The sequence below is a fragment of the Neolamprologus multifasciatus genome, chromosome 12 (genome assembly GCF_963576455.1).
Source record: "Neolamprologus multifasciatus chromosome 12, fNeoMul1.2, whole genome shotgun sequence".
NCBI lineage: Eukaryota > Metazoa > Chordata > Actinopteri > Cichliformes > Cichlidae > Neolamprologus > Neolamprologus multifasciatus.
In genome coordinates this window covers 34,220,241-34,242,385 of record NC_140450.1, presented here as the reverse complement: position 1 = coordinate 34,242,385, position 22,145 = coordinate 34,220,241, and the positions used below count along the sequence as shown (strand labels likewise).

The 22,145-nt window shown below is 39.4% G+C and overlaps 1 protein-coding gene, 2 long non-coding RNA genes and 1 pseudogene across 6 annotated transcripts in view; 2 read left to right on the top strand and 2 right to left on the bottom strand.

The window, feature by feature from the left end:
* Positions 1-5,665: 5,665 nt before the first annotated feature.
* LOC146507384 (uncharacterized) lies at positions 5,666-6,374 on the top strand (annotated as a pseudogene).
* A 2,186-nt stretch (positions 6,375-8,560) lies between these two features.
* LOC146507383 (uncharacterized) lies at positions 8,561-10,989 on the top strand. The gene is made up of 2 exons (XR_014877334.1): positions 8,561-8,899; positions 8,982-10,989. It is a non-coding gene; the product is annotated as an uncharacterized LOC146507383 (long non-coding RNA).
* LOC146507382 (uncharacterized) lies at positions 10,233-12,131 on the bottom strand. The gene is made up of 3 exons (XR_014877333.1): positions 11,826-12,131; positions 11,671-11,748; positions 10,233-11,268 (listed from the first exon to the last, which is right to left on the bottom strand). It is a non-coding gene; the product is annotated as an uncharacterized LOC146507382 (long non-coding RNA).
* Positions 12,132-18,246: 6,115 nt separating this feature from the next.
* The window catches only part of piwil2 (piwi-like RNA-mediated gene silencing 2), a 31,906-nt gene continuing 28,007 nt past the window's right edge, over positions 18,247-22,145 (bottom strand). For all 4 annotated transcript variants that reach the window (XM_085180646.1, XM_085180645.1, XM_085180647.1 and 1 more), the window contains one exon: positions 18,247-18,756. In XM_085180646.1, the coding sequence (XP_085036772.1) occupies positions 18,600-18,756 (157 nt within the window). In that variant the 3' untranslated portion in view covers positions 18,247-18,599. The remainder of the gene's footprint in view (positions 18,757-22,145) is intronic.

The following is a 22,145-nucleotide window of genomic DNA, read 5'->3' as shown; positions in this document are numbered from 1 at the left end:
GCAGTGGACCCCCTCCCCGACTTAAACTTACTATAATGCATTGCAAAACACATTAAAAAAAATATCGTCTCTATTGCTTTATGTTCTACCTTATTTAAAATTGATTAATTAATTAAAAAGAACAACTAAAAGACTGAAAAGAGGTTTGTGAGATTTGGGGGGAGAATTTTTTTAATAGTTTTTTATGTGAAATATAGATTTTATATTTCACAGTTCAATAAACAATTAATAATAAAAAATAATAAACAATAACAAAAATAATAAATAATAAAATAAATAAAATAAAAATTAATTGCTTTGGGGGGCCCCGGTGGCGTTTTACTTTTTTTAAAATTTATGATAACAACAACAACAATAATAATAATTTTTGCCAGTGTTAGAGATAATTCATATATTATAAAAGGTTTATTTAAAAAAGCCCACAATATTATGTGAACACATCATTGTTGGTGCAGTGACTCATACTGCCTCTCTGTGTGCAGTACGAAATGGCCATGTAAAGAGCAGGTTGAATCAAGATTGACTTAAAGACCATATAACCACATGACAAGAAACCAGATAATTAAAAAAATTCTCAAGTAATTTTCAATTGTTCCACTGGCAGACTTCTTTTCCGTACAATAAACCGGAAAAAAACCTGAAGTAAGGGTTTTCATAATGTTCAAGTATAATATGACATCAGATATGGCAGCTTTTGTTCTTGATGGTTGTTTTTCGATCTTTGGTTCATCTATGTTGACCCGGAGGCCCCTGTCAACACAGGTGCACTGCACTGTGAGCTTTTCCAAAAAAAGATCAATAAGAAAAACTACCACAGACCTTCCACGGCACAAGAAAGACTGAGTGGACTGGCAGTAATTAGTATTAACAATAAAGTTGGCCATCAGATTTCTTGCAGTGATGTAATAAATTATTTTCCTTCTAGAAAGCTGGAAAACAAAAATGCTAAGAGGATGGAGTGTTGAGGAAAACCAAAAAAGTCAAAAGTCTGGATTCCAATCATTCATTTTCAAATATAGTTCTTCCTACACATGTTTACATAGTTATCAGAACAAATTTATACATCTTGTTCCCTTGTTTCACCTACGTCTATGAATTTACAATACTGAAGTATTTCTCTGATATATTTTTTATTATATTTAGTAGTTAGAACTTAAAACATTAACTAGGGACTGTTTAATTTAAGGGATTTTAATTGTATTTCTATTTTTATGGCACTTTGTTGTTGCACACTGCTCTTATACTTTATTTAAAACTAGAAATAATAAAGCAGTTGATGTGTTTCAGCCTGTAACTTTTAGTGTCTGATGGTACTTCATCACTTTGAATAAGTCAACACCAGGCCCCACTTTCAGTCTTTCCATTTTTCCTTTCCAAACACATGAACAACAGTCCATTATTTTCACTGTTAAACATTAAAATATCCTTCTTGACTTTTTTAATAAACAAATTAAACGACAGCCAGCATCCCAGTTATTTCAAACTTTAAAAAAAATCTCCATCCCCGTGTGGAAAAGTTTCACCTTTGCTAACTGCATGCTAAAAGAAGTAAAGATATTTTCAGACTTAAAATCTGAATTATTTTCCAAACTCATCTCAACCAATTTTTAAATTTTAATTGTACCTTATGTTCATGTAGGACTCAAGAAAGCGTACTTTGAACTAGGATCCAATCATGTGATTTGTCATCCACAGTTGTCATCATGAATGACGTCTCCTGTGAGTGCTTCAACACTTTCATCACTTCTGACAACAAGTGATTTCTCTGTGTAAAACCAGGCAGTTATGCAATTGGTCAGAAATGATCTGTCCCATAGACAGGGATGCAGGTGCCCACCTACGAGCTGGTTTATTAATACTAAGCTAAAGAAGAAAGGAACTCGCTGTAGTTCTCACAGCTCAGGACAAGCAGACACCTGATGTTGACTGAATGGAACTAAAGCGAGAATTCACGATGATGATAAAACTCTGCATATGCAGTCAGGAGACTGATGACCTGTGAAATGAACTGTTAGAAATGTGCAGATGTGTGTAAACATTGATCAACATTTAACATCCAGGATGGAGCGAAACTTCTGACCTACATCTATGAGAACCTTTAATCACGTAATCTTTGTAGTGAAGTATGACTCATTAAACCTTTCCATGTATTTTATCCACAGTGAAAACTATTCACTTTGCTGGACCCCAAAATCACATGTGTTCAATTCATTTCATTAGATACCAGCAATACTATTAAATTGGACCTCATCACTATCACATAGCAATTAATGTGAAACTGAGTCATATCATAACAATCTATATATGTAATGTGTGTTTGCCTGAATCTTCCACCACAAACAAAGAGGACATGTGAGCTGCTGTCTGAGTAACAATGCAAATACACACCAGAAATTGTTTAGTAAAGACAAATTTAATAAATGAAAGCCGGTGAGAGGGCCTTCAGTGCATCCTTCCATCTCTTCTGCTTATCCGGTTCAAGGTTGGAGCCATCCCAGCTGTTATGGGGTCAGAGGCAGGGGCACAACCTGGACAGGTGGCCAGTCTAACACAAAGAAACACACAACCATTCACACTCACATTCAACCTAACTACATCGCTCTGGACTGTGGGAAGAAGCCGGAGTACCTGGAGGGATCCACAAAGGCGCGAGGACTCTCTTGCTCTCAGGTCACTGCCGTTCACGCTGCTCTGAACACTCTCAGTTGTCTTTGGAACAAATAACACCAAATGAGAGTGAATCACTTCAGAACAACAGGAACACTCCTGGTTATTGTGAGCAAACGTCACAACAAGATGAATATATTTACCATTTTAATGAGGGAGAATCTTCTGTGTGGAGTTTCTTCTCAGCGTGACTCTTTTTCCTGACTTTTAGAAACAAGAGGCAGAAAAGAAAGAATAAAAGTTAAAACCTCGACAATTTTCAAATATTTTAGGACAGAATTTTAGAAACAACCTTAAACACTATTTACTACTTACCACTTTGTTCAGGCTTGCTGGTGTTCGACATGCTTCACTTTATATTAAATCCTGAAGCGCTTCCTCAGTGGAGTCGAGCTCTGGATGCTGTTCTCTTCCTCTTAGCGCCCTTTGCCGACGTCTTCAGAAAACGGCAGAGAACCGACATGAGAACTCTGCCGTCTGCGCTGTAGTCTGTTACTCTCCAGCGGTTCGTCATCTCCGTGTCCTCTGTTCGGTAAACGGTGGAGATGACTCTGGTGGGGAATGCAGTGAAGACAAAAGAGTTTCCAGTTGCTTTATTTTTGTTTCTCACTTTAGTCACAGATCATCTCAGATGAACACTTGGAGCGCCAGGAAAGACATTGCAAGCCGTACCTCCTTGCATCTGGAACCAGCAGGGAGGCCATTAACATATACTACCTTGTGATGGATGAGAAGCTCATCCCCTTCCAGGAAACCACATCATTGGTAGCCATCGATGAACGCTTTAAACATTACTCTGTTTTCAGTTTGTGAAAACAGATGATACTCCAACAAACTTTTAGTTGACGTTAACGCCACTAAAGAAAGTTTTAAAGTGAATGGAAATAATTGTTAAAAATAAATTCTTAAAGTAAATTCAAGAACAGCAGCTAAGACCCAAATTAATATGCAGTGTTACTGCCCCTTGAAGTCATTGCAGCGTGCACTTTGTGTGGTTTTGACTTTTGTTACGAGTCATTTATGGCTAAAGAATCCTTGTGTAACTCAATCTGTACTTACACCAAAGCTTTAATGCTTGGAAATCAGGACTGTTGACCTTGGGCAATTCACTAAGTGTCTGTATCATCAATTTTACCACAACACAATGTTTTAGGCCCCAAAAAATCAGTTTCTACAGAAAGAGGTTACAAGAATTGAAATGTGTCCCAAAACTCTGTAACCTATCAGAGGCTAGTTTGGTAAAGGAGTTTGGTAGTAGCTGCTCCACCATAGGAACAGTAAGACCTCCAGCACACAACGAACACCACACTCACTTAACATAGACACATTTATTAAAACACAATTTAAACAATAACCCTTTTCTTGTACTGTCTTTCCACTCAGTGTTCCCAAAAAACAAAACAAAACACCTTTCAAGGTCCTTTGGCCAAAAAACAGACAAACAAAAACAAACACCTGAGCTCAGGGAAAGGTAAAGTGCAACGTTGGGGCCCTCCAATTTGTTCCTACCGCCCTGTTGGAACAGTGTAGTATCCAGTAACCGCATCCAGAAAGCAGAAGCATCCACTTGCAGCAACGACCATCTACCAGGTAGGATGTTTCAGTGGAGTCATCAGATGAGGAACATCATCCAGTAGGAACAGGATACCAAAGGAAAAACCAGCCTACACACACCAGGATGCTGGAGAATTAACCAAAGCATATTCATGACTTTGAGTATCACTAACGGCTCATCTAGCAGTCTCAACATCATAAAAAAATACAGGCTTGTTCATGTAAAAAATAAATAAAGAAAAGAAAAGAAAAAGAAAACAAACACTGTTCAACTTTTTTAGACATGAAAACATCAAGACCTAGACCTGGACTAGGCCTATCTGGTCTTTAAATGACGTGATGAATCCTGCTCCTGGGTTCAACCTACTCTGTTTATTAAAGCTGTTGTGTTTTTAACATGTTGTAATGCCCTAAAGAGAGTCAGTGATCACTGTGGAAATCTCTCTGGTTTTTATCACCACTTTCGATTTTAAAGCTCAGTTTTTAAAACCTTATGATTTAACTACAACCTAGCTCATGCAGCAGTAAATAATGACTAACCTCGTATTGTGGACGGATTATCCGAGTTGTTCTCCTGACTGAAGCTTGGTCCTTTACAGGATCCTGCCAAGCAACTGCATTTGTCCCTAACCATCGGGAACCCTCGCTTCAACTTTTATTTTTTAATTTTTCCAGATATCTCAGTCAGAACATGCTATATTATATGTTTGAGTGAAAACTAGCGAGCAAACTCCCTGCTAACTTAAATTTAATAAATTCTGTTTTCATGGATGCCCGGAAATGGCTAACGACATGCTGTGATGCATTCAATGACTGCCAAATGATCAGAAATCTCAATCTTCGGAAAACCCGAGTTACACTCAGCATTTTTGCTTACACAACAGTAGGGAGCCTAATGCTTAATGTGTTCTTCAGAGCAAGCTGAAAGACAAATACTTGATAGCCTTAAATACCGTTAATTATTCTTGGACACCGATTGCTTTTTGGCACAACATCGGCTCTGACAGCAGTGTAAGCACATGGAAAAACTATTCTTTAATGCAAAAAGTCCATTATGAATAGTCTGAATTTCAGTTATTTTTCTTATAAAGTGGTATAGAAAACCACAAAGATTGGCAAAAACATGAAATAGTAAAATTAAATGAGAAAAATAAATTATTTTTTTTTTAAAGTGATAATTAGAGTAAATTTCTTTTGAATAAATGAAATTGGTTTTAGGTGACACTGGGAGTCATGGTGATGAGGATGGCGTGTTTGAGCTACGGATATAGACGCAGAAGGCAAAATTGGAATTCGGTTTCACATTTCAGTGCAAACAGGAGCTTTTTCCTACTAGTGCTGTGAAAACTCGGATTTTCCGAACTCTTCAAGAAGCGAAGGAATTGCAAAATGCTTTCTACCGACTTAGATCGCTAGATGCACCTGCTATCCCTTTTCATTGAGCATGAGAAAGATCAATGCTATGGTACAGCAGGCTAAAAGGTATAATATAATATGTCAGACTGCTGTGCGCCTCCAAGATGGAGGTGTGAGGTTTCCAACCATTTCACGTCAGATGGTCGTCATTAACTTGAGGAACCGTCAACTGACCAACAGCAATCTGGACTCCATGTCCCACCTGGTCCTCACTCTATACCATAACCTGGTGACGGGATCCAAGGACTTTCCTCACAGTGTTTAAAGATTGTTCCACCGGGACCAGGTGACGACTCCATTTGTCCATGTGAGGCTGAGCCAGAGAGAGAACACCACTCCTCCTCCTACGGACTCACCAGCTGGGATGATGCTGCCGCCTGCGGGCTCCGGTTTTCATCCACGCTTCCTGACTCCAGTTCTTCCCGAGAAAGCGGATCTTGCTGTGCTGAAGGCAGACCGGAGGAACTGCGTTTGCACCCTGACTGTCGACGGCCTCCCCGTCACCAGAGTCATCTCCACCGTTTACCGAACAGAGGACACGGAGATGACGAACCGCTGGAGAGTAACAGACTACAGCGCAGACGGCAGAGTTCTCATGTCGGTTCTCTGACGTTTTCTGAAGACGTCGGCAAAGGGCGCTAAGAGGAAGAGAACAGCATCCAGAGCTCGACTCCACTGAGGAAGCGCTTCAGGATTTAATATAAAGTGAAGCATGTCGAACACCAGCAAGCCTGAACAAAGTGGTAAGTAGTAAATAGTGTTTAAGGTTCTAAAATTCTGTCCTAAAATATTTGAAAATTGTCGAGGTTTTAACTTTTATTCTTTCTTTTCTGCCTCTTGTTTCTAAAAGTCAGGAAAAAGAGTCACGCTGAGAAGAAACTCCACACAGAAGATTCTCCCTCATTAAAATGGTAAATATATTCATCTTGTTGTGACGTTTGCTCACAATAACCAGGAGTGTTCCTGTTGTTCTGAAGTGATTCACTCTCCTTTGGTGTTATTTGCCTATCCGGTCTTTAAATGACGTGATGAATCCTGCTCCTGGGTTCAGACTACTCTGTTTATTAAAGCTGTTGTGTTTTTAACATGTTGTAATGCTTTGTATCTTGTTCCCTCTAATTTTAACAAGGCCCTAAAAAAAGTCAGTGATCACTGTGAAAATCTCTTGGGTTTTTATCACCACTTTCAATTTTAAAGCTCAGTTTTTAAAACCTTATGATTTAACTACAACCTAGCTCATGCAGCAGTAAATAATGACTAACCTCGTATTGTGGATGGATTATCTCAGTTGTTCTCCTGACTGAAGTTTGGTTCTTTACAGGATCCTGCCAAGCAACTGCATTTGTCCCTAACCATCGGGAACCCTCGCTTCAACTTTTATTTTTTAATTTTTCCAGATATCTCAGTCAGAACATGCTATATTATATGTTTGGGTGAAAACTAGCGAGCAAACTCCCTGCTAACTTAAATTTAATAAATTCTGTTTTCATGGATGCCCGGAAATGGCTAATGACGTGCTGTGATGCATTCAATGACTGCCAAATGATCAGAAATCTCAATCTTCGGAAAACCCGAGTTACACTCAGCATTTTTGCTTACACAACAGTAGGGAGCCTAATGCTTAATGTGTTCTTCAGAGCAAGCTGAAAGACAAATACTTGATAGCCTTAAATACCGTTAATTATTCTTGGACACCGATTGCTTTTTGGCACAACATCGGCTCTGACAGCAGTGTAAGCACATGGAAAAACTATTCTTTAATGCAAAAAGTCCATTATGAATAGTCTGAATTTCAGTTATTTTTCTTATAAAGTGGTGATTTTTATTTTTTTTTTACAGCATAGAAAACCACAAAGATTGGCAAAAACATGAAATAGTAAAATTAAATGAGAAAAATATATATATATTTTTTTAAAAGTGATAATTAGAGTAAATTTCTTTTGAATAAATGAAATTGGTTTTAGGTGACACTGGGAGTCATGGTGATGAGGATGGCGTGTTTGAGCTACGGATATAGACGCAGAAGGCAAAATTGGAATTCGGTTTCACATTTCAGTGCAAACAGGAGCTTTTTCCTACTAGTGCTGTGAAAACTCGGATTTTCCGAACTCTTCAAGAAGCGAAGGAATTGCAAAATGCTTTCTACCGACTTAGATCGCTAGATGCACCTGCTATCCCTTTTCATTGAGCATGAGAAAGATCAATGCTATGGTACAGCAGGCTAAAAGGTATAATATAATATGTCAGACTGCTGTGCGCCTCCAATAAGGAAGTGTGAGGTTTCCAACCATTTCACGTCAGATGGTCGTCATTAACTTGAGGAACCGTCAACTGACCAACAGCAATCTGGACTCCATGTCCCACCTGGTCCTCACTCTATACCATAACCTGGTGACGGGATCCAAGGACTTTCCTCACATACTGTTTAAAGGATTGTTCCACCGGGACCAGGTGACGACTCCATTTGTCCATGTGAGGCTGAGCCAGAGAGAGAACACCACTCCTCCTCCTACGGACTCACCAGCTGGGATGATGCTGCCGCCTGCGGGCTCCGGTTTTCATCCACGCTTCCTGACTCCAGTTCTTCCCGAGAAAGCGGATCTTGCTGTGCTGAAGGCAGACCGGAGGAACTGCGTTTGCACCCTGACTGTCGACGGCCTCCCCGTCACCAGAGTCATCTCCACCGTTTACCGAACAGAGGACACGGAGATGACGAACCGCTGGAGAGTAACAGACTACAGCGCAGACGGCAGAGTTCTCATGTCGGTTCTCTGCCGTTTTCTGAAGACGTCGGCAAAGGGCGCTAAGAGGAAGAGAACAGCATCCAGAGCCCGACTCCACTGAGGAAGCGCTTCAGGATTTAATATAAAGTGAAGCATGTCGAACACCAGCAAGCCTGAACAAAGTGGTAAGTAGTAAATAGTGTTTAAGGTCGTTTCTAAAATTCTGTCCTAAAATATTTGAAAATTGTCGAGGTTTTAACTTTTATTCTTTCTTTTCTGCCTCTTGTTTCTAAAAGCCAGGAAAAAGAGTCACGCTGAGAAGAAACTCCACACAGAAGATTCTCCCTCATTAAAATGGTAAATATATTCATCTTGTTGTGACGTTTGCTCACAATAACCAGGAGTGTTCCTGTTGTTCTGAAGTGATTCACTCTCATTTGGTGTCATTTGTTCCAAAGACAACTGAGAGTGTTCAGAGCAGCGTGAACGGCAGTGACCTGAGAGCAAGAGAGTCCTCGTGCCTTTGTGGATCCCTCCAGGTACTCCGGCTTCTTCCCACCTCCAGAGCGATGCAGTTAGGTTGAATGTGAGTGTGAATGGTTGTGTGTTTCTTTGTGTTAGACTGGCCACCTGTCCAGGTTTTGCCCGCCTCTAGCCCCATAACAGCTGGGATGGCTCCAACCTTGAACCGGATAAGCAGAAGAGATGGATGGATGGGAGGATGATCCAAAGAGAAACATTAAAGGCCCTCTCACCAAAACCAGATAAGAATGCATTTTACATATGAATCTTCATTCAAATGTTGAAACTAGAGCTGCCACAAACGATTATTTTGATAGTCCACTAGTCATCAATTATTTTTGCAATTAGTCGACAGCCTATTGCACCAGCAGCATCTGCTCTAACATAACTATCATCAGCTTACAGCATGAAGTGTTTAAGAGAACGCATGCTCCTCATCAGATTGATGGGAGGAAAAGAAAATTCTAGAGTTTAACTAGGTGGCTGCTATGCTCACAGAACTGGGATGGTTTCAATGAGCATGTAACCAACATAACCAAGGTAGGTAGCGGACATGCTGTTCACCTGCTCCCTCAATCTCAAACAATGCTTCAATTGGCTGAATGGGGAGATGTGCAAGTTTATCTTTCTGAAACAATTAGCACATTGACTTGTGAACCACAATCTATCATGGAATTGCATTGCACACCCTCACACAAAACAGAAGTTGCACAATGAGGATCTAGCAGACTGGCTGGCAAGCGAGATTTGGAATCAAAATCTTCAACCATTGTCTGGGTTTTTATTTTGCTCTGAAAATGAATGCTTTGGTCAAATAAGGTGGGATCGATGCTGGTCTCAGCTCCTGGGCGTCTCACAACAAGAGCTGCTACAAGTTTAAAGTAAAAGGCTCAGTAACCTGTTGGGCTTGGAACCTTTCTTGCTTTGCCTTTAACTCTTAAGCATTTTCTGACAGACTAGTGTCTGGTTAGCTTCATTCAGACGTCGAGCAGCAGTATGATCATCTTCACCACATCTAAAGCTGAACCACACTTTTGGCAGACAGGGAACCTTAACAGGTCTCCTGCCACTGCTGTTTCTTGCCATTAAGTAATCTTTGCCATCACTGTTATTTTCTTTAGGACATTTCTGGTACCGAGCGAGCTCTCCAAGTTTCTTAGACAACTCGTCTGTCTTATTTTGAAGTTTAACAGTTTGTTTTCTCTGTTTTAACGCTGCACTAAGCTCACTGTCAAAAGGAGGATTCATGGACCTTTGGCTCAGTTTCTCTACTTGCTTTGCAAGCTTATCCACTCTCCTTTCAAGCTTAGATGCCTCGCTCTGTTTTTGTAGTCTGGTACCGGTCCGTGAGTCGTTTGGTACCGGGCCGCGAGAGTTGAGGCTCAGGTGTGAAATGTATAGTTTTCAGGGTTTTTATCGGTTTTCAGCGTTATTTTGTTATCGTTTTTATCATTAACTCTGTGTTCCTGGGTCTTTTCACGTGTGTTATGAATAAAAAACGATTTTCGGTACCGGTACTAGTTTTATTTTGTTGTATTTATCCGCGACACCTTAAAGGCCGGTCTGTGAAAATATTGTCGGGCATAAACTGGTCCGTGGCGCAAAAAAGGTTGGAGACCGCTGGTCTACATTAAAGCATCTGCAAAGATACAATGTCCGACTCAATGCGGTTGAGAAAAATGAAAAGGTGGGTGTTGTGAGCTGGAAAGTCAAGGTGCTACTATCGTCCAATCTCCTGGCTGGCTCTCCACCTGTAACTCAATCTGTACTTACACCAAAGCTTTAATGCTTGGAAATCAGGACTGTTTGTATCATCAATTTCACCACAATGTTTTAGCCCCCCCCCCCAAAAAAAGAAAGAATCACAATTTGTATAGAAAGAGGTTACAAGAATTGAAATGTGTCCCAAATATCTGTAACCCATCAGAGGCTAGTTTTGTAACGGAGTTTGGTAGTAGCTGCTCCACCATAGGAACAGTAAGACCTCCAGCACACAACGAACACCACACTCACTTAACATAGGCACATTTATTAAAACACAATTTAAACAATAACCCTTTTCTTGTACTGTCTTTCCACTCAGTGTTCCCAAAAAAACAAAACAAAACACCTTTCAAGGTCCTTTGGCCAAAAAACAAACAAACAAACAAAAACAAACACCTGAGCTCAGGGAAAGGTAAAGTGCAACGTTGGGGCCCTCCAATTTGTTCCTACCGCCCTGTTGGAACAGTGTAGTATCCAGTAACCGCATCCAGAAAGCAGAAGCATCCACTTGCAGCAACGACCATCTACCAGGTAGGATGTTTCAGTGGAGTCATCAGATGAGGAACATCATCCAGTAGGAACAGGATACCAAAGGAAAAACCAGCCTACACACACCCGGATGCTGGAGAATTAACCAAAGCATATTCATGACTTCCAGTATCACTAACGGCTCATCTAGCAGTCTCAACATCATAAAAAATACAGGCTTGTTCATGTCAAAAAAAAAAAAATATATATATATATATATATAAAGAATGTAAATGCTGTTAACCAAAATTTCTTAGGCATAAACACATCAACTCGGTAATTGACCTTGTATCGGCCGCCATATTAGGACGGTAGCCAGGCTTGCTTAGCCGCTAGCTTGCTAACATTCAGCTAAGCTCATTCGGCCATTCTATAACATTTAGCTTTCTTCCTCAACAAAAAAACACCCCCTATCCCAGCAGTTAACTTGACACCTGGCTGCAGCATAAAAAGGGACATAATATTCCATGTAAACATGAGCTCCAAGCTAACTCACCAGAGGAGTTGGTGTAATGGCGAATGCTTGTCGGATTCGGCTCAGCTTCAAGTGCGTACCGCTTCATGATTTCTCTCTCTAACAACAAATTAAAGCATCAGTTTTAAGTACAAATGTTTTGTAAACCTATCTACAGTGACTGGTGTTAAATGTACCCAGGTTTCCAGATCGCAGAGGGCACCAGAACAGCATGCATCTCACCAGATCGACGGGAGGGAAAAAGAAATTCTGCAGTTGGACTAGGCCTTTGCTCACGGCACTGTGATGCGTTCAATGACTGCCAAATTATCACAAATTTCATACTTCGGAAAATTACCCGGGTTACATTTGCACTTAAATTTTCTTTACACAACAGTAGGGAGCCTTGTGGTAAAAAGCTGAGTTCTTCAAAGCAAGCTAAAAGATAAATACTTAAAAAATGCACAGTGGTTACATTTTTAGATCCTTGGACAGTACACCTAGTGCGTTAATACAGCATTTTAGGTTTTTTCATTGATTACACCCTGCAGGCAAAAAAAAAAAAGTGTTCTCCTTTGATCCTAAGACAAACGTTCACTGCAGTTTACGTCTACGTGACCATGCGTGTGCAGGTTTTAGAATGCATTTAAATTTTTATCATAGTTCTTCTGGACATGTTACATGTAATATTCAAAATCCACATCAGTCAGATATTACTGAACATGGATCCCAGTTTAAATTAATTTATGGGTGCGATATATTTCAAAGAGAAGCGAATCATCTGCTTTATATGAGCAATCTCCAGTAAACAACACTTTCATTTATGTACATCTTTTTAAAACATTAGCTTTGATTTTCAAAAATGCAGAAGTTTCATGTCACACGAATAAACCACCTACTGTATGTGTGAGGATTTTTGTGATAACAGATGTTACAGATATCAACCATTATTCTCAAATGGCACGATGAAAATTTAAGTTTATGATGATGACTGAAACATCAAATTCCCCTAGGGTAGGGGTCAGCAACCTTTAACACCCAAAGAGCCGTTTGGACCCCGTTTCCACGGAAAAGAAAACACTGGGAGCCGCAAATACTTTTTGACATCTAAAATAAAGATAACGCTGTTATTGTTCTTTACCTTTATGCATAGGTATTAGAAAACAGTGGTTTCAATAAGTATCATTGACTGAACAATGCACAAGTAAGTAACTGGTGATAATTGAGGTTTGAACTCAGGTCTTAGTTATGTTGAATCGTTCTCTGCAAGCTACGACTGTAGAAAGTGTTTTACTGACAAAGTATTTAGTCAGAAGGTTCAACTGAAAACATACTCCAGCGTGTTTGTGGATCAGTTTTAGCTTTGTGGCTAAAAAGAATCGTTCAACAAACAACAACTTGTTTTGGCTTCGGTCTTAATGGCAGTCAAACGCTGTGGCTCATTCGGACTATTCCTCTAATTCTTGGTGATGTTGTCCCTAATGGCTCCAACCATGAACTAGATAAGCAGAAGGAAATGGATAGATGGATGGAAGGACGATCCAAAGAAAAACATTAAAGGCCCTCTCACCAGCTTTCATTTATTAAATTTGTCTTTACTAAACAATTTCTGGTGTGTATTTGCATTGATACTCAGACAGCAGCTCACATGTCCTCTTTCTGTTTGTAGTGGAAGATTCAGGCAAAAACATATAGATTGTTATTTATTTATTTATTTAGGACAGTCAGTGGCGGTCCTAGCCCGTTTGGCGCCCTGGGCGAACACTCCCTCTGGCGCCCCCCCCACACAAAACATATTAAGGATTATACATTAACATAAAACTGTTGTCGGAACCATACTGAATTTCGCCAGAGAAACACACACATATGAAGAGAGAGAGAGTATGCATTGATGCATTGTATGCAAACAGCTACCAAACAGCCATCATAATTCCTCATACAATGAGAACAGGACAAATCAACAATTGACAATGACTAATTAATATTAAAATCTGTAACATATTGTATTGTTTGGAGTTTAGTCTGTTACTGTTACTATTTTTACCATTTCTTCTTGGAGCAACTGTAACTCACATAATTTCTTTAGGGATTAATAAAGTATTTTGATTCTGATTCTGATTGTTTCAGGATGACCTACCATCATCCAATCACACATCTGCTTACCTGCATCTTTTGCTCGTTTCTCTTCCTCTTCTTTTCTCTTTTTTCTAAACTGAGCACCTGATGACTTTGAACTTTTCTTGTCCATCTTGGTTTTAATTTTGCACTCCAGTATGAACACAAATCCCCCAACTCGAGGATCACCACAACATAACCTAATAGACCAACACCTTAGTTCACAGATTCACTTTATTTCTGAGATTTCACACAACCCAGGATTCAAATCATGAATACATAATGGGCTTGGATTTACAACATTATGAATTAAATGTGCTCTATTTGGAAGCAGCCGGCCCCTCCCCTTTCGACGGGCTGTGTGTGAGACTTTAAATCATCAAACTGTAAATTATAAATTGTTATTGATCCCTTTACCCCTGGTCCTAAAGTGTATATTTATTTTCTTACTCTTCTTATATTTATTGTTTGTTTACTTTGACTGCTGTAACCGGAGCCTCGTCGTCTCTCTATAAACTGGACTGTATGTAGCGGAGATGACAATAAAGTTTACTTTGACTTCAGCAGCGAGCAGGCGCACCGAGGGCTCTCGCGCTCACTTTTTGTGTATAGAATTTCGAAAAAACGTCGGTGCAAATTGTAAGTCTGTATCATGATGTCTGGTGTTTTTCTGTTTGTTGTTTTGTTTTTATTTTGTTTTATTTTGCGAGTTGGTTACTAGACGCTGCTCCAGCCAGCCAGAGAATCCCCCGCCGCCCCGCCCTCTCCTCCCTGTGCCGCAAGCAGCAGGCGCACCTCGCAAACGGAGGGCGCCCTTACTCCCAGCAAATGGGCGATAGAAAACCGATCGGTGCCTATGCCATTCCCAGTATGCGCTGGCTGATGTCGGGGCAGCATGAGTACGAGCAATTTCATTTTTTGCTGATGTCCGTGATGCCGCCCCCCACCACGATGCCACCACGATGCCACCCCGGGCAACCGCCCGTGTCGCCCGTATCTAAAACCGCTACTGAGGACAGTGCGTGTTAATGAACATAAATGTAAAAAAAAATACATGAATGTAAACATACCAGATTATAGCCAAGGGCTAATTTCCATCTGTTGTCCTTAAACATAAAAAATAGACATAATAATTCATAAAAATTCATCATTCATTCATAATAAAAACTCCATCACCAAACTTACACATACACACCATTCTGTTCCCAAATAAAACATTAAAACTATACAACTCATACATGATCACACACTTGATTTGTCCATAACCAGCTTTTAACCTTTGCCTTAAACAAATTGAGTGTAGAGCATCTCTAATGGGTTGAGGACGACTGTTCCACAGATGGTCACCCTGGACAGAAAGGACGTTCTGCCCAAATGTTGTCCGTCTGTGGGGTATAAACAAGTCTCCTCGGATTGTAGCTCGAGTGGTCCTGTCTGAGCTTTCTTTATGCCTAATGAACTGCTTTAGTGGTGGTGGAGCAAGGGAGTGTAAGACTTTATATATTAAACAAACTCTTTTAAGTTTCACTAAGTTATTGAAGTTCAGTAATTTATGTTTTTTTTTTTGTAATTGAAGTCTTTATTTGTTTTTAACATTTAACCACATGAAAACAAACAAAACAACAACAGAAAAGAAAAAAGAAAAGACAGCTTCCAATCCCATGGTTAATTCACCTTTGTATTTTGGGTCTATTTTCAATACTTATTAACTATCGGTACACCCGCAAAAAAAGGACAATAAAATCAATTTATTCCATTACTGAGTGCCTAAACAAACATACAACGCAGCAAGCATAAAATTTAACTAAAGATAATTGCCCTGACCAAATAAATTCCAACCATCTCAGCCAAAAACACGCCCCCATAATTTGTCAAAACCCTCCCTATCATCATTAATCCTAGCCAAGAATTTTTCATACAACACCATTTTCAGCATATTTTCCTTCCACCTATTATATTCTGGAGGAGATGGTTCCTTCCACACACTGAGAATAACTCGAGCCGCTGCAATCACCCCCACCTTTATAGCCACAAAGTCATATTTTGAAACCCCAGGTAACACCGACCGATCCCCTAATAAGCACAGTCTTGGTGACAAGGGTATTATCAAACCAATCCACCTTCCTATTTTGTCCAATACTTTTTGCCAAAAGGGATAAACTTTCCCACATTCCCAAATAGCATGCATAAATGTCCCTGGATCTGAACTACATTTCCAGCATAAATTACTGGGACTGATTCCCATTCTGTAAAGTTTGGACGGAGTAAAGTACCATCTGTGTATTAATTTATACTGAGTAAATTTACCCCTGGCCTCTCTTATATATTTATCAGAGAATGACAAAATTCTACACCATTCTTCTTTAGAAATTGCACAACTCAAATCTCTCTGCCATATAATCCTCAAGTTTTCACATATCTCTTTTTTTGGATTGTTAAACAGTTTGTAGGAAACAGCTGCTCTATGTGCTGTACTGGACAATTCTAAAAACTCCACCACCATATTTGATCTTTGAGTAAATTTTCCTTTGGTAATACAATCCCTTATTTGTAAATATTTCCAAAAATTATTTTCTCTTATCAAACCATATTTTTGGGTTATTTCAGCAAATGACATAAAGACTCCCCCTGAGTAAAGATCACTTATCCTGTGTATGCCTTTGACAAGCCATTCTTTCCAGAACACTGTTTTAGTAATTTGTTTTTTTAACACATGACAGTGGTGGTGGGAAGTCGGTTTTTTGTCAAGTAGTTTTAAACTTCTTTTATAAATGTTTTCAATAGTTTTAAGTGTTGTTGGACAAGCAAGTGACCAGGACGTCAAACAATAGTCCATATGAGAGATGATCATTGAGTAAAAATACGTTTTTGCAACATTCATATTTAAACTTTTACGTATATGATTAAAATTTCGATTATTAAATTTAAGGACCTGGGACACTTTATTTATGCGACTCTTGAAGGATAATGTTGGGTCTAGAATGACCCCAAGATATTTAAATTCTGGAGCTAATTTAAGCTCTGCTCCATCCAGGAATATGATTGACCGCTTCAAGTTTAAGGGCAGTGTTTTACTTTTCAAACCATTTAGGTGTGCAAATGAGTTTCATGCATAATCTTATTTCTGTCGTATTGTTTGGTCTGACCTATTTTTTTCAATGGTAGAATGTCCTGTATAAAGCAAGTGGGAGTTTGCCTACCAGGTTGGTAGGCAAACTCCCACTTGCCTACCAACCTGGTAGGCAAGTGGGATATCAATGGTATATAAAACAACAAATACCATTGTTTTATGGTAGAATGGAGATGCCAGAAATAAAGTTTACTTAAAGGAACTTAGTATGCTGATGCCGTTCACTTATCACCCTCCTTGCCGTTTATCTTATGCTACCCCACAAGACAACATGCTTTAGAAATCAAATCCAAAGTTGAATAATTTATTCTGAAAACTATGTAAACATGTGTAAACACTTTGATGAAAATAAGAACAACTACATTTGAAAATGAATGATTGGAATCCACTTTTGACTTTTTTGGTTTTCCTCAACACTCAATCCTCTTAACATGTTTGTTTTCCAGCTTTTCTAGAAGGAAAATCATTTATTACATCACTGCAAGAAATCTGATGGCCAACTTTGTTGTTAATACTAATTACTGCCAGTCCACTCAGTCTTTCTTGTGCCGTGGCAGGTCTGTGGTAGTTGTTTAAGTACACAGCGAAGGGCAGATGATGCTGCTGTCTCCCTGTCAGCTGTGTCCTCTCATCTTCAGAAGTCTGGACTCGTGAGCCAACGTGCCAAATAAGAACTATCAAGTATGCATGTACGATCTCTTTACTTGGTACTGAGAGATGCCATCTAAGTGTTTTAACCATTTCATTGTTAGCCCCGCCCCCTAACTCTGATGGGTGAGGTTGACAGATGAAATAGATTCATGGTGCAGTGCATCACAGTAACCATGGAAAAAATTAATAATCAGTTGCTTCTAAATAATGAAAGAATGAGTTGGTTTGAAATGAATTAACAGTTTAATTATATACTAAATACATTTATTTCCAATTTAACTCATGTGATTTAATGAATTTGACACTCATTATTTAATAATTGTTTATTTTAATTTTAGCACTCTTGACACTCCATAAATTACAGCTCAACTACTTGCTTGGAGGCGTTTTTTTTAATTTTATTTTTTTTACAGTTATCTTTAAAGGAGAGTGTTTAGCACAATTTTCCATGCGCCAACCAATTACACGTATATATGGGAAAAAAATGAGTGTAAAGTCAACATGACAATTGCTAGGATCACCATATCCATTCTTTCCTTTATGAATACTCATATCATATTTTTCATTGAATAATTATTATTTTTTTCATAATTATTCTCAATCTGATAAGAATTTAAAGTGTGAGAGTGATGGGGGCATTTGGCTCGTGTGTCTACCAGCAGACAGTTTTGTAAGTGAAGCATTAAAGGCTTAAATAAAAATAAAGACACCGATCATGATAATGACAGCACCACACAAACAGGCTTGTGTTTTATTTAAAGATTTGAAATACTACAAGCTACAAATCTGTACAGCTGAAAGCTGGATTGGTGCAAACATTAAGAACACTGCTGCATTATTGAACGTAATTACTAAAAGAAAAAAAAATGTAAAACTTCCTAAACTTAAACCACTTTCTTTCTTTCTTTTAAATAACTGAACTGACCTTGAAATGAAAAAACTCTTAAAATAACACTGATTCTAATTATTACAATGTATGCAACGATATTCTAGGTTATTAATGAATCCCTCATTAAAGTAAATGAGTTGTCATTAAAAACAGGTAACTGCCGTCTGCATCGAGGCAAAGAATAACTCAAAGGAAGAAGAGCTTGTCTGAGAGCTGGATGGCCGGCTCTGAGTGGAGGTACTGGCCAGACAGGAAAGCCAGTTTGTGGGCATATTTGCAGGGTGCTGGAACACGAATGGTGCCGGGCCAGTTCCAGTACAAATGGCACATCTTGAAAGTCAACCTGGCAAGACACCAAATCAACAATGAAGTGTTTTTGAACTGTACAAAAATTCACAATAAATCCCAATTTGTGTGGAAGATACACAAAAAATAAATCACAGCCATACTTTGGAAAACAATAGACTCGAGGTAAATACCAGTGAGGCTTAAAATAAAAATGGGGTGGTTAATTACTTGAAATTGCATCTAGTACAGTTCCAAGATATAAATGTGTACAGAAGCACTCAAACTCCTGACACACAATCTCGACTCCATTTGTGTGTTTGCATGCATGGTCCAATACTCTGGCAACAGGAAGGTTTTTTCCTTTTAGCAGGATGAGGCTCAGCCATCTGCCAAGACCAGCTCGGGGATACAAGTCCAGACTAAACAGTAGATGTTGATGTTTGACTGATTGTGTGTCTTACTGGCAACTGGACAAAATGTTGATATCAAAATGCACGATTTTGCTACATCTTGGGACGTGATTGGCACCAAAAATCTCTTTTTATTCAAACATGTATCAGCTCTGAACTGACAAACCAGAGTCACTATTTATGACACCTCATGGTGACGCTATAAACTTATTGGAGATCTTAGGCTACGTTCACACTGCAGGCGAAAGCGCATCAAATCCGATTTTTTTGACCCTCTGCGACCCATATCCGATCATGGTGTGACAGTGTGAACGGCACAAATCCGATATTTTCAAATCCGATCTGGGTCACTTTTGTATGTGGTTCTGAATCCGATACATATCTGATGTTTTAGAAAGCTGCTGTTTAATGGTCAAGTCACATTAAATCCGTCTTTTACGTCACTGACACCGATACGTCACCGATTATCAGCGCCGGAGAAGACATCGCGAACGCTTCCTGGCCATCCAGTGAAACTGCTGAGAAGACAACGTTGGAGAAACGTGAACATTTTATTTGTACTGTATAATCTGCAGATTCTGACAGAAATCTGCAACTATCCTTTGAAGCAGCGCTCCTCTAAAACAGCAATAAGGATCATTATTAGGTTATTTACATTATAATGTCAATAACAAAATAACTTAAAGCAAAAATTGGGAAACGTAAAGTCCGAAGTCTTTATATTAAGGTCATCAGTCAAACAATACTGTTGCTCTGGGTCTAAACAGAGCGCGTTGTGTGTGACGTCTTCTTTTGCGCATGCGGGCCGCTTTGAGCGTTCACACTAGAGCGCGTTTGCTGTCACATTTTATTTGTAGTGTGAACGAGCAGACAAAAAAATTTTTGATCAAAAAATCGGAATTGACTATGTGCACGTTAGCATATGCTACTTCCGGTGCGGAAACTCCTGTGGGGAGCTTTGTTTCCGGTGTCCTATTCGCGCCCTGTTTATGGTCCAAAACAAGTTAAGCAAATGAATGAATCAAGCAGCGATTTACATTTCTATAGATGTCTCGGGCATTTACCCAATATATCTGTAAATGATGTTCATCGACTTGTCGATATTTTTTCCGTGCCTCAGGGCAAAAGAGAAAAGGGATTCAAATGTTATATTTCTCAGCTGTCCCTCGTTTATTGCGGGTGTTATATTCTAAAAATAACCAGCGATAGGTGAAATCAAGTAGCCAATTTTTTTTTTGACAGTGCAAAACGTTTCGTGTACATCGTGGACATACAGCACTGCACTTCAGAGTCACACTGCTAGCATCGATGCAGCGATTCTATACTGTACAGGAGAGACGGAGGAGATCGTCTGCAGCGATCAGGACGCAGGACACAATGTGAGGTAAAAAAAAAACATGCAAACTTGAAATTGGTTTAAGGTGAACCGCGTTGTAGCGAGGGACCGCTGTAATTTTGAAGGTAAGTCACAACATACCCTTCATAAATACTAATGTATAGAAACCCTTACCAGCAGTTTTTTGTGTGGCTTTTTTCACTGTTAACATGCTGTGTAGGTGTGTACTTGACTAGCTGATATCGACATAATGGAAACATCTGGTTTGACTATTGTTCACCTGTAGTTTGAATGCTGAACATTTGCCTGTTTAAATCACAAGACCAGTCACTATACAGAGATGTGCTTCTGAATGTGGACGATGTGTCTTCTGCTGCAGTTCTGCTTGTGTTGAGTGATGTAAACAACTGATCGATTTAAACTCTTTAAACGTCAAAATTGATCATTAGATTTTTTATGACACAACAGTGGTGAGTGTTCCCACCTTCTGCTCTTTGTAACTTAACGCGATATTTCCGTTTTCGAGTTTTGGACATGATTTTGGAGGATATCTTCGGAGTAGCGATTGACCGCAAAGTAAAGCTACCGGAAATGTACAACCCCACATCCGGTCTCAAACCAGGAAGTTAGCATTTTCTCGTGCACAGGATCAATTGAGCATTAAGACCTGCAGTGTGAACGTAGCCTTAGAAATTCAGACAAATCTGAATGACATGTACACAACATAATACAGTGAATAAACACATACTTTGAGATTTTTACATACATAGGGCTACATTTTTCTTCTTCACTGTGTATCGTTCACAGCTGTATAACCATCACAGACTCACTGTGTAGCAGAGTTATTTTGCAAACCATATAAAGATTATGATTATGTACTGAATTATGACAGACCCTATGGCTCTTAGTCAGGTACAATGCTGTTTTGACTAGAGATGGACCGATCCGATATTACGTGTCGGTATCGGTCCGATACTGACCCAAATTACTGGATCGGATATCGGCGAGAAATAAAAAATGTAATCCGATCCATTAAATATCAAAAAGCACCTCACAAAACTTGCTACACGGCGTAACTCTGCTCATAACCGTAGCTCGTGGCAGCAGTATGCATCACGTGATAGAGCGGCTGTGTGTATTTGTAGCCTCGCTACCAAACCAGCATTTTATCTCCGAGGACGTTTTCCCAGAGAGAAGTAAAGCAAGTGTGTAAGTTCATCTCTGAATGTTTGTAAAGCATTCCCACGTTAAGCTTAACAACAGATATATGGAGCGACTGCCTCTCTCTCTCTCTCTCTCCTGCTGCTACTTCAATCATGAAACTGATCAATGATCAGCTGATCGGCTTTTCTGTCGCGAGTCCGTCTCTCTTCTTAGTTTTTGGCCCACTTCTCACCAGAAAGAGGAAATCAGCGGCTGAACAACAGCAGCACGTTTAAGCTTGATAAGCTGTTGTTAGAATTTATTTAATATTATTTCTACACCAGGATCTTTTTCTACAGCTGACGACTGGTAACTGTGCAGGGGCGGATCTAGCAAAGTTTAGCCAGGGGGGCCGATAGGGCATGAACAGGGAAAAGGGGGCACAAAGACATACTTTTCTTTCTTATTCTCATTTAAAATGTCGAGCTTTTAATAAATAATTATCTGAATCTTACACCCAAAGTTTTAATCTGATGTAAAATGTATAGAAGTCCA